At 43.3% G+C, this 12939-nt stretch overlaps 1 protein-coding gene across 1 annotated transcript; it reads right to left on the bottom strand.

Moving 5' to 3' along the window:
* Nucleotides 1-294: 294 nt before the first annotated feature.
* On the bottom strand, nucleotides 295-12765 carry rad54b (RAD54 homolog B). Its single transcript, XM_027287313.1, has 16 exons — nucleotides 12657-12765; nucleotides 11619-11766; nucleotides 11313-11508; nucleotides 5268-5516; nucleotides 4178-4480; nucleotides 3914-4076; nucleotides 3596-3821; nucleotides 2728-2814; nucleotides 2512-2632; nucleotides 2279-2418; nucleotides 1902-2192; nucleotides 1620-1783; nucleotides 1275-1536; nucleotides 937-1003; nucleotides 646-843; nucleotides 295-564 (listed from the first exon to the last, which is right to left on the bottom strand). Exons 2-16 carry the CDS (start codon nucleotides 11763-11765, stop codon nucleotides 344-346), a joined length of 2835 nt encoding a protein of 944 aa, XP_027143114.1. The 5' UTR covers nucleotide 11766; nucleotides 12657-12765; the 3' UTR covers nucleotides 295-343.
* Nucleotides 12766-12939: the final 174 nt, after the last annotated feature.

Here is a 12939-nt window from a genome sequence, read left to right as displayed (position 1 = left end):
TGGAAGAATTCTTCAGTCAATAACACATGTAGAACTTCTTAAAAGCTTGTTTATTACACATTCCTTTCTAAATTTCATTTATTTGATGAAGTTTTACAGTAAAGTTCTTCGAATAAATAAAGAAAATGTTCAAGACAGGATGCAGAATCTCACAATCAATCACTTAAAACTGTTGGAAACTGTATTCTTCTTGTTGCTGTCAACTGTTGAGTGTTGTATGTTGTAGCCAGGCTGAGACAAAGCCCAGAGAGCCTGAAGACAAACATGTACAAGTAATATGTGTATGTTTTTGTGTGTGTGTGAGAGTGAGTCATCGATATCTAGAGTGTAATGTAGTGTGTGTTTACTGAGTTGTCTGAGAGATGGTGGTCTGGAAGGCAAAGGTGATGTTGTTTCGTGCGTAATCAAGATAGGGGTCTGAGAAGGTGTGTGTGTCACCAGAGAAATGTTTCCACTGCATCAACTCCGACATGCTAAGATGCTTCTGGCCCGCCCCACCGTGGTCACCTTGGCGACCGAGCTGGCACGGCCTATCAGAGACCTGCTCGTCCTCCTGTACGACAGCTGAGAATGAAGGAAAAAAAGCGAATTAATGAGTCTCAGTGAAGTCTATGTCTAAATATGTGGCGTTGCGTATGTGTCTACCTTGGACTGAACCGTCCATGCTGCAGGTGCAGTTCAGTAGTTCGTGTGTTAGAGAGGGTGTGTCTGTCAGGCTGAAAAGATCTCGTAGCTCACTGGTGGAGAAGCTGGTGTGCTCCGCCCCTTTTCCCAGGTCAACCACCGTCCCAGAAAGCCCCTGTTTGGACACCTGTCTCTGGAATATACGCTCCTCAATAGTACCTGCGTGGAAAGGACACACATCCAGACATAAACCTTCAGTCTGGTTCAAAGTATTATGACCTTTCTGGCTCTGGTGTGCATTTATATTCTGACCTGCAGTGAGGAGGCGATAGATGTGCACAGTTTTCTTCTGTCCATCTCTCCATACGCGAGCCATGGCCTAGAGAAGGAAAAGATGCAGGGGAGAATGACACACAGCACCATCTGGTGGAAATACATGTATATGAGTGTGATATAGTCAGTGGGTGCTTTAACAACTGTAGTTCAGTTAATTTGGTGTTGACAGCTTTCATACCAGCCAAATAAAATGGGCAAACGCAGCACAGTGCGTTTGAACTGAACCAGACAGGTTAGGTGTGAAAGCACCCACGAACAAGACAGAATGAACCAAAAATAAAACAGTGTGATGTCCATGAGTGTGTTCGTCTTACCTGAATGTCATTGGCAGGGTTCCAGTCAATATCATACAGCACCAGGTGGGAAGCACCCACCAGATTTAACCCCACCCCGCCTGCTTTGGAGCTTAGCAGAAACAGGAAGTTCTGAGAGTACGGACTGTTAAAACTGTCGACCAGCCGCTGTCTCTGATTGGTGGGGGTGTGTCCGTCAAGTCGGCAGAAGGTGTAGCCCATGTGTACACACAAGTCCTGGAGCAAGTCAAGTGTCTTAGTATAGTTGGACACTACGACCGCCCTGCAGGGACACACATACTTTGTCAATATATATGAAGAAAAATACATACACGCAAATGCAAACACCTGACCTGATACACACACCTGTCTGAAGGGCTGAGCTGTCTGATGGCGGTCAGCAGATCTGACAGAACCAGGAGTTTTCCAGAGTCAGCAGTGTTAAATCCACCTGAAGAGTAGGATTCTGGAAAGAGCTCCACCAGACCGTCGTATAAAGAGCTCTCCACTGAACCACGATCTTTTCTTTCCTAAAAAAACATTACACAGTACTCACTGATAGCCAAAACTGATAAGTAACGACGAGGCAATCAAAGAAGTTCGATATGTTAAGAGATCACTGCCTTAAAGATGCAGGCAGCTCATAACCTTGACAGTGGAGTGGAGCAGACCAGGATGGTTACAGAGCTTCTTCAGGGCAGTGATGCAGTGCAGATGTGTGTGAGTTTGCACGGAGCCCTGAAGGCAGGCTCTGAAGACTCTGTGGCAGAGGAGATGCTTGTACAGCTCTCGCTGCAGAGGGGACGGGTCGCAGAACAACGTCCAGTCGAGACGAGGAGGCAGGTAGCGGTTGATGATCTCCTGCGTCCGTCTCAGGATAAACATGCCAGTCAGGCGAGAGAGCTCCGCTGCTCGCTCTTCTCCCAAAACTCTCTCCTCCTGTTGGTAGATACGAGATCAGGTTGAATGCCAGTTAAAGTTGTCCATATATAACAAGTAACTACATAGAAAGGAGGTTGCGTTACATCTGTGCAGGAGGGCTGTCTGGAGCGTAGGATGGGCTCCTCATACACTTTCCTGTATGCCGTGGACGACCCGAGAATCCCCGGGTTAACAAACTCTATAATAGCGTAGAACTCCTGCAGGTCGTTCTGTACTGGGGTGCCTTTAAAACAAAAACAATCATTATAAAACCTTTATAAGAAGTTGCCAATCAGATATTTCCCATCTCAAATCCCATCCCATCTTTAATGTGCACCTGTCAGTATGACTCTGCGATTACAGCTCAGGCTGCTGAGCGCCGAGGACGTTTTAATGCTGCTGTTTTTTAATCTGTGGCCCTCGTCACAAATCACAAGGCCAAACTCTACTTTCTGAACCTGAAAACACAAGACATGAACACTACACATAAAATCAAAAAAGAGATGATGGAGTGATTTATTTGTAACGTGGATTTCTGACAAGTTGAACATACCTGCTCCAGGCAGCGCAGCAGCATTTCATAGCTGATCACGAGAACGCTGTGCAGAGGGGACAACAGAAACTGCTCTATCCTGTGGTCCTATACATGTCAACAAATTGGGTATATTAATAACTTAATACATGCTAGATTAAGGTAAATGACCAAAATATTATGCCAGGATCAGAGTAGTGTAATAAGATACAAAACAAATGAAGAAAAGACAGATTTAAAAAAAAATTGTTTTTTTTCCCCAAGAGAGTTTTACTAAGAAAAGGAACAATCTTTACAGCATTTCTCCCACTCCATGACAAGATCATAATAAACTGTCAATTACAGAACAGCCCAGGTAATCTTTCTCAGCAAACCCACATTACTGTTATGTTTCTATTTATGTTTGTGTGTCTGGGATATACGTGGGTTCTTTACAATCTTCAGGAGGGAAAAGAAGAAGCTGTGGCTGGAGGCAGAGCAGGTCGATCAGATGATCTGTGGTTCAATCCTAGACCTCCAGTCTGCATGTTGAAGTGAACCCCACCATTGTTGTGAATGATTAGCCCCTAAATTGATGAGCAGTTGGCACCTTGCATGGTAGCCAATGCCATCAGTGTATGAATGTATATAAGTACAGTCCATTTACCATTTAATCAATGACTATTATTATTTATTAATTATTATATTAAAGTGTTGCATGTCACTACTACTTCAAAGTAAAGCTCAATGAGCTTGTAATAAAATTACATAAATAAAATTGTCTTGCTACTCAATAAATTCAACCTCAAACCTTTGATATAATAGAAATCTCTCTACTTGTGCTGCCATCAGACTGCTTGAGATCCTTGTAAATCCAAAACAAACGCCCCCGCCCTCCTTCTCTCCCCACCTGATCCACAGTGAAAACGCTGATCCGCTCACGGCCCAGCCACTTGCTAAACTCTGCACCCCAGTTCTGCACGAGGCTGCCAGGGGTGACCACAAGAACGCGCTTAGCAACTGGTTTCCCACCGTATGGTCCTTGTTTAAGCAAAGTCCAGGCCAAAGCCACACTCTGGAGGGTCTTCCCCAGACCCATCTCGTCAGCCAGAATAGCCCCATGGCAAGCCACAGCTCTGAAACACACACAACAAAACACTCCCAAGTTGATCCATTAGGAATCATTAAAATAAGAAATGTGAGGCTGAAACAGGAGCAGCTCACTTACCTCATGCCCATGACACACTCATAGAGAAAGAGCAGACCGTCTCTCTGGTGGGGTCGCAGGTGAGTGGTCAGGTAAGGGTCAACAACAACATCAACCACAGGAAGCCCCAACTTGTTATTAGACCACTGGTGGTTAGGAGAGGGACGAGGCATCACCAGTGCACCTACAGAAGATCCAACAAACCAAAAAATGTAAAAAAATGATAATATATTTTTTAGTAAGAATCAGTTACTTATCAAGAATCAGCTGATTTAGTCTACATACCTGGAGCCAGTGGATCGTGTCGAGGTCTGCAGGTTTGTTCGTCCTCTGGTTTGGATCCTGGATGATCTGCTCTCCCCAGCATTGTTGGGGGGCAGAAAGGTTTGGACGCCAAGCGACGAGAGGGAGGAGGCGGAGCTGACTTTGTTTGCAGCTCCTCTCTCTCTACCGGGATCTCTTGGAAGCAACGTCCCCTGGCAAAGTCCTCAGGAGAAATGACCCCCATCACCTCCACCTCCTTCCCTCCAATCATCAGGGTCTCTCCCTCGGACAGGGAGGCCAACACGGACACTTTGTAGCCACTTCCTACACACAAACATACCCACTGAACTCATGAGTCTTTTGTTTCTCTGCCAAATGGCAAACAGAGCATTTTACAGCTAAAGAGACATATTTCCTTCAGAAGTTGGTGGAGATCAAAATAGAGCCAAAAAAGAGAGTAAATATTGGACTTATGTTCATCAGGTTGACAGAAACACAATTCCAAATGAATGAATTTACTCTGTGCCTGCTTAAGTAGTTTACTGCACCGTTTAGTTTACTTTAAGGTTATGATATGTTAATATTGTATAATATTGTGTTTACGGCTTGTTTCTACTGCCACCATGAGGCCAAAAAAATCTGTTTTGCAGGCTTAAGACAGATGTCAAACACTGAAATACCGTATTTAAATAAATTAACCTATTCTGCCATAAAAACACCACATATTATAAATAATATAACAGTAAATACAATCAGTTAAGTACAAGTACAAACTGATTATAAAGAATTTGCTCCATCAGACAGGGTTAAGCCTAAAGAACAACTTGACCCCTGCTGACATCTGTTTGAATTTGCGTACTGAAGGTGTAGTCACTAAACCCAAACATTAGTTGGGTGTGGTTACGTGTGTAACAGAGCAAACATTAGATCAGAGAAGGCACAGTCAATATAGATATTTCAATATTTGATGTTAAATTACGATGCACAGCTGCTTATGTTCAAGATTTGTTTGCCACAGGCAACATACACTGCAGTCACACACTTCTCCTCCTATTAGACTTCTATGTGACGATTAAAAAACAAAATGTAACTTGAGGCATCTCTGTCTCACCCTTGCCAATGTCCTTGCCCTCCATATCTTTCAGTGTTGCTGTGCGTCCTCTTGTAACCAGGACCGCATCGCCCTCCCAGCGCTTGTGTTTCTTCTTACTGGCCTTACACCACATCACACTGAAGTATCTCACTCCGTCCTGACTGCAGCCAGAGTCCGAGCCTGCAGCTACAGAGACATGACTTGACCCCACTGACAGCAGAGGGGCTCGAGGTAACCCAGGAGTCAACTGAGGGTAACCGTTCACTCCTGTAACACAAAGAAATACAACCCAGTGAAAAAACCAACATGAATACATTTGACAAAACGCACCAGCAGAGGTCAGTGTTGCACCAAGTCTACACATCATACTAGACCTTCACCCTCATACATTCACCTACCCTGAAGACTTCATCGTGTGTTTCTCAATTAAGACAAGAGGACTTCCTCAGAGAGGCAGAAATTCTGAGTGCAGATGTCTGTGCAATAAGTAATAAACACAACACCAGCAGAATATCAACCTTACTGGGTTTTTTTTATAGAAATAAGTGGACAAACTGTAAAAGAAACAGACAACACCCGTTTACCAACATTACAATACAATCAATGTTATACTCACATACAGAACATTTAAATAACAACAACAACAACAACACTTAACTGGCCAACAAATTCAGCCACAAGAGACTTGAACGCATCAGAAGATCATCTCACAGAACAGGATTTGTCATCATTGACATGGTGTGTTAAGGCCTTCGACAGTTTAACTTGTGCTTGGGTATCTGAAAGTGATTTTAAAACTTTGTAGGTTTGAAGTGCTTATTTTTCATTTGTAACCTAGAGAATTTTGAAAAGTTTTACATCTGATGTTTACAGATGTCAGATCAAGTGGAAAATGTCTTTACAAAGAATGGAGAACTAAACAATCCCCCTCATATGATCTGACCAGACTAAACATATCATAGATCCGTTAATGTTGTTAGAATCATTTTTCTAACAACCCTGGATAATAAAGTTAATTATTTTATGCTGAACCTCCCATAGATGCATATTGGTGGCTGATCCCGGCAGGAAAAACATAATCATGGTTCATTTCTACAATACTCCCTTCTAAAATCTGGACTTTGACGCTCATTTTTACCTATTTTGGCCTGTCACAGTGTTTAATGTGAGCGTTTACATGTCTTGTTACTGCTTCTGTCCATAGGTGAAAGAATAATTACACATTTTTTTAACACTGACGAGCATAAACACAGACTGATGGCAACACAAGTAAGTCTTATCCTGCAATATTCAGACAGGCTTTCAGTGTCTGTACGAGGCACTATGTTTCCAAAAGAAATTCAAGTTCTGAAACATTTCAGGTCTCAAACATGAAACTGATGAGTGTGACTGCTGCACACACACTCAGAGCCTCTCCCTTTCTAACGCTGTGCGTGTGCATGCTTGTTATAGAGGAATTGGCAGTCCATTTCTCAGTCGAGCAGCTCTTAGTTTTTCCACTTTGATCTTGGCTCTGAGAAGTTCCTCCTCCAGTTCCTGTTTCCTCTTCAGGCCCTCCCTCTTCTCCTCCAGATATATGGCAACCTTCCTGTGATTAGCCAAAACTAACTCGTGCTCCTCCTTAGCCAGATGCAGAGGGCGAAACCTGTCGGGCTCGTGGCGAGGGTAGATGTCGTTGGGGTAGAGGTCGTGGCGTAAGGGCAGCGGCGACGTGGAGAGAGGGATGTTAACGGAGGAAGGGGTGGGAGAAAGGGATGCTTCATAATCATGGACGCTGCCCAAGTCCTGCTCCTCCTCCTCCTCATGCTCCTGGCCTCCATCCAGCCCTGGCCCTGTGTGTGAGGAGAGGATGGGGAGGTCTGGCGGTGGTTTAACATCCTCTTCAGAGTTCAGCTGGACCACCTCGTGGGGGATACTCGGGACAGCTGCTGAGTAATCCTGGAGTCCGGCCAGGGAGGCGCTGCTGCCAGGATGCTCGATAGGAGAGCTGTGCTTGCTGTATATTAATCTAAAAATGGAATGAGGGACAAAAATAAGTCAGACTGGCATGCTTAAACAGCGTTTATTGAGTGTTTACAATGTGTTTATGAGGTGTGTGAAGAAAATGCACACTAAATAGATCAATCAAATTATCTGTTGACTAATTAGAGTAGATTAGAGGAAATTAAGTGATTCACCAAAGTTAAAATAACAAATCTTTGCTGGCTGCAGTCTCACTGATGCCACAATTTACATACTGTTTTTTCACACAATATGATGCATAAATTTTGATTGATGAATTAGAATTTCTTTGCCACTGGTTAGAACGATTAAGCAAGTTCAAAACATCATTTTGAGGTTTGATTTGTAATAGATATTCTTTGAGAAAGTTTGACATTGTTATACACTTAATTATGGATTGGTTTGTTGTTTTCTCCTGAGATGATATATTCTGCCTCAGCCTAACTTTCTTTAGTTTCTGTAGCACTGAGAATAAAAGATCACTTTGGGATCCAATTTGTGATCAGTATTTGTCTTGTTTACAAGAATAACCTGAAACTAAACTGACAGATTAATCAATATTCAGAGTTGAGAATTTTGAATCTACGTGACCAAAACAGTGGTGGGACAAACTGTGTTTCCCTGTCGAGCCTGGCGATGCACAAAGTGTGTACTCTGTTTGGGAGTATGAGTTCAACCCCTCCCTTCTCTCCTCCTCAAACAGTTGAATCAGTATCACGACCACATACTAATGATGCATGTCCGAACTCGCTGAACTCTCACTTGCCTGCTGTGTTATCACTTCAGGTTTGTGTTGAAAAGTGTGTCTGTGCTTATAGGAGAAAGTTACACTGTACCTGCACAGCGCCTGGTCCTTTTCGTGGACGGGCACATGGTGAAACAGGTGAGGGATCATCTCCATAATTCTCCTGGTTGGCTCGGAGATGCTCGCTCTGTACTCTGGCTGGGCGTGTCTTCGCTGCATCACTTCCTGCTTGGCTGACTCCTTCAGTCTCTTGTAGAGGGTCCTAAGGCCCTGAGCAGTGCGATGAGGTCTGTCCCCTCCCAAAGCGTTGTACTGCTCTGCCACAGTGTCCCAGCACTTGTTCTTGTCCACGATGACGGCATGCTTGTTGGTGTGCTCCTCCAGGATGCGGATGTGGGGACGTACCAGCTTCAACAGGTCCAGCTTCTCGGAGAGGGTGAAGTTGGAGGAGCGAGCTTTGCCCACCATACTGGACAAAAACACAGAGCTGGATGCCATCTTATCGCATAGCGGACTCACAGAGTCTAAGTCAGGCCTGTGGCTCCCACTTGAGACTGTAACTCCTCACCCTTCCCCACCTGTCTTCTTTAGTCCCTGCTGCTGGTTTCTCTTGGTCCAAGCTGATCCAGAGCTAACACTGGTCTAACTCACCCACATATTCCCCCCTCTTCTTCTTTAAATCAAACATGAGCTATGTCTAACATGTGCATGAATTCATACACTACTCCTTGGTTCCCTCTTCAGCTACGTTGCACAACAGAAACAGGCTGTGCTGCACACAATAAGAATCAGGCTTAACTAGGCCAGCCTCGTTTAGGCCCCCGCCTACCGCGGAGGGCTTTGGATGAATTCCTCCCAGCTTAGGCTGACGTAGCTAAGCCGCTTAAGCCCAGCCCGACCTACTTACAGCTTGGTCTCTCTAAACCCCAAACCAAGCACAGCACAGATCACAGCACAGCACGGCCACACTGCCTCTGTAATAAAAACACAAGGACGGCTGCAGAGGGTCTGTGCCCTGCACGCACATGGAGGAAACACTCCTAAATCAGTGTGTTGCATGTTTTTTTTAAAGGGGTCAGGAGTGTTATTGCTGCAAAAGTGAGTGACGCTTTGAGATAGCGCTGGCTTAACTAAGTGAGTGGGGGAGGGAGCTGTGCGCTGTGAGCGCGCTGCGCATGACCGCGTAAAACCGAGCGCCTGCACTCGTTTTATAACATTCACATGAATGCGTAAAATAAACCCCAACTGTGCGTTTAAGATACTGAAATTGGTGTGCAGGACGCACGCAAAGAGTGCGTGAGATGCGTGTTTTAAGGGTGGAAAACAGAGGCACTAGTTGCTCTTGCGGGAGGAGGAGGAGGAGGAGGCTCACTGATCCTGAGCACGGTCCTAATCTGCCCGGCGCTGCCGCTGCACTACCCCGCTGATTTGCATAATGCTGGACCTGCTGTCACTCAGCCTCAGCCCGGCTGGTTTAACATCCGTCTTCTGTGTGTGTGTGTGTGTGTGTGTGTGTGTGTTATTATTAGCCACAGACGGACAGACAGGCACTGCATCACTCTTGGCAGCAGCATCCTTGTTTATGTAGAAGCATTCAATAAAATGTGCACATTTGTCCTAATGCTTCACAATTACCGTGTGCTGAGATGTAGTGAAGAAACATCCACCTCCCCAATGTGAAGTCTGAGCATGTGTGAGATTAAAAATAACACCTGGAGACAGCTGAACCCTGACGAGCTTCTTGTGTTGAGTTAAAGCAGACATCCTGCCTTAAAAAAAAAAAGGGAACTAAAACAACAACCAAGAAGTCTGGCTCCATGTTTGAGTAAAACAAGATTATAGCCACCAATATGGCCATTTCCATGTGTAACAGACTCAGTTTAGGACATTGCACTGTCGACAGATTACCCCACAGCTCAGTTACAGGATGAATCCAAGTCTGACTGCAAATGTCAAGTGAAGGTGGGATGCTCTAGGCACCGTATGTGTCTATACTGAGAAGTACTGATGTAAAATTGTTAGTAAATTTTATTTGATTTTTAATTTTGCTTGCAGCTTGACACTGAACCCTCAGGTTTTGCTTCTCAGGTTTGCCCCGTCCTGATATTAAAAGGGTCTCACCAAGGGTCTACATCACCTAAAACCGGGCAAGGTTTACTCCTCAGCAGAGGTAAAAAAAAAAAAAATCAGTTTTCGGTGTATGTTGAGCTCAACTCTGCTAGCAATATATGAAACATAATATNTCATGATAGTAAACTTCTTTTACTGGTAGTAACTAGCGACTTTTCTTTAATAAACTAGTGCACATGTAGACTTTGTATAAGAGATGATATAATGAATGTAATACTGAAATCTGTACTACAAGGTGCATTAAAGTGAGCACTACACTCCTGGACCTGGTTTATAGTTATTACTACAGGTTGGATCACACAGTGAAAGAAGGTAGATAAATTATAATCATCAAAGAGCGATGCAGTGTCTGTCAAATGTTTTAATTGCCCTGTATTATATTGTATATTAGTATAGTATAGAATTATTGAGTGCACAGTCACTATAAAGAAACTAAAAAATGCAACAAAACAGGTTTGAATAAAGAAAGGTAGTTCTTTAAGTAAGTTTTTAGTGGTGGTGTTGTACTGGAGTGCATTACATTGAAAAGTGTCTGTAATACTATGTCCATCTGAAAAACATCACGTAATATAACCCACTCCATTTCAACACCACTGCAAATTACAACCTCAATATTAAAACATATAGTTCAATTAATACCTTTCAGTCAGCGTCAATGAAAACTGAACATCATCATCGCTGTAAGGGCAGATTTTATAGCAGAGCTGTTGTATTGAATGGCTGGTGAGTGTATATGTAAATATATAGAAATCAACTGAAAGACACGAGTGACTTGACTGTTCTAATTAAGCACCTGTAGCAGCAAACACTCGCTTAACACTGTGGTTTTAACATAACAGGCTTAATTTGTTGATATTTCCAGCCCAGCTGTGTTTAATTGAGTACTAATTAAGTGTCTTGTTAAGATCTCAGAGCATGCCAGTTAATATTTTCTTGAATACAAAAATATTTGGTTGGCAAACACTCAGTGGTGATCATGGGAGAAAAAAAGACACGAGAATTTGTATAACTATAATTGTTTTCTGTTTTCTTTTTTTTAAAGGTAAGAAAGACTTGTCTTGGGTTGTCTGTTGGGTCGTCACATCACTTTTAACCAACACTTTTTCACCACTGAGGTTTCATTAATGTCCACAGTTTATCCTTGCACATACCAGGTACTGTCCCAGTCACAACTCTTTGTGTCTTACCTGCTGGTCCGCTGTCCTCTGTGTACTCCTCCGAGCCATTATTAGGATCCTCTGTCTTAGCCTCATTTTCTTTACTTTCCGTTGCACAGAGAACACGAGCCAGAGCCTTTGACAAGGCTGTAGCAGGCTGGGCAGCTTTGGGCTGGGCTTCATACTCTGTTTTACTCTGAGCTGGTGCTGCTAGACTCTTCTGGACCTGCAGGACAAGAGGAAGAGATAATTGTATAATGTGAGGAAGTTTGAAACAACGCTGGATGATGAGAATCAAAAGAATACTGAGTAAGTAAAATGCTGTGAATAATTTACCTTTTCCAGTGCATTGCTCAAACCAAGTTTGGGGGTAAGCGGCTTGGATTCAGGGGCAGGACATGAAGATGATGGTCCAGGAGCCACAAACCGAGGCTTTTTTGAAGCATTACCCAAGAGCTGGCTGGGAGCTCCTGAGCGCCGCATCCTTCAACCACAATAAAGACGGAAAACAACAAACGTCAACACAGTAATTAAGATCTGCAACTAATCAGGTGTTACTGTGTATAATGTCATGTCAATTCCACACTGATGACTGAATTTGCACTACCTCTGTACAGACAATGCTGTGACTTTTACTCATTTTATACAGCCTAATTTAATTGTATATAGTTTTGAATCTGTATTCCTAGTTTTATTTCTTATTTCTATAAAAAATAATTTCCATTTTTTACTTTTTACATAATGTTACATTTGTACCGTTGCACATGTTTAATTTAAATTATCTTTATAGGTCTAATTTTAATGTATGTTTAATGTGTCTCATGCTGCTGGGTCTATCTATCCTTTCAAAATAAAAGGACAAAATTACAACAAAAATCTTTTTTTTTTTAATGCAGTCTGAGGGTTTTGCTCTCAGTTGTTCATCCCACCCTAACTCAAATCCTTCTCTACTGTTTCAGTGTTGGTGAAAGGTGTAGCCACCACCATCACTGGTACTGGTGTAGAGCCATGAGACACTAATTAATTACAGATTTGATACACAATTAATCACTTTAACAACTCATCAGACACATACACATCATCATCACCATACAGTACATGCAAAGACAGTATCACCCTAGTTCATGTCACTATTTTGTACGTGTTCAGACACCTGTGAAGCCTCCGAGCAGCTGCATCAACACCAACACATCAAGCTCCACCTGCATCACTTGGCAGGTTAGCGGGCTCGCTATCTGGCTAACAACAGCCGCTAACACCGCTCACCCGGCTTGAACTCGGTTGTAATGTCATGTTTGATAACGTGTGACAGCGTGTCGTACACACCCGGACGAATTAAAGGCTTTATGAAGATATTTAAGATCACAAACTCACTTAATTCCTGTGGAAAATGTCTCGTCTTGTCTTTATTTCTCGCTAACTCGCAGCTCTGATCTGATTCTCCCGCTGAATGATTTGAAGGACGTGATTGGTTGAACGCCAGTTGTGGGCGTGGCCAGAATGAACGAGGTGCGTTTGATTCTTACGTTACAGCATCTTATTGGTTACATCCCAATTGAACTTCCACAATCCGTCAATCGCTGGGTTATAAATCGAGCCCACCAAGTACTTTCCCCTGGTGACCTCGCCTCACCCCTTTAATAATGATCTAGATGTT

The sequence above is a fragment of the Larimichthys crocea genome, chromosome XIII (assembly GCF_000972845.2).
Source record: "Larimichthys crocea isolate SSNF chromosome XIII, L_crocea_2.0, whole genome shotgun sequence".
In the NCBI taxonomy this organism is placed as follows: Eukaryota; Metazoa; Chordata; class Actinopteri; family Sciaenidae; genus Larimichthys; species Larimichthys crocea.
This window is presented reverse-complemented; position numbering and strand designations above follow the sequence as displayed.

Bases quoted from the DNA above. Each gene is read 5' to 3' on its own strand.
- rad54b (XM_027287313.1), bottom strand. From the start codon at position 11,765: ATGCGGCGCTCAGGAGCTCCCAGCCAGCTCTTGGGTAATGCTTCAAAA. The intron at 2,193-2,278 runs GTAACGCAACCT...ATCTACCAACAG, and splicing joins GACAGCCCTCCTGCACAGAT to GAGGAGAGAGTTTTGGGAGA. The intron at 1,537-1,619 runs GTGTGTGTATCA...GTGTCCCTGCAG, and splicing joins CAGCTCAGCCCTTCAGACAG to GGCGGTCGTAGTGTCCAACT.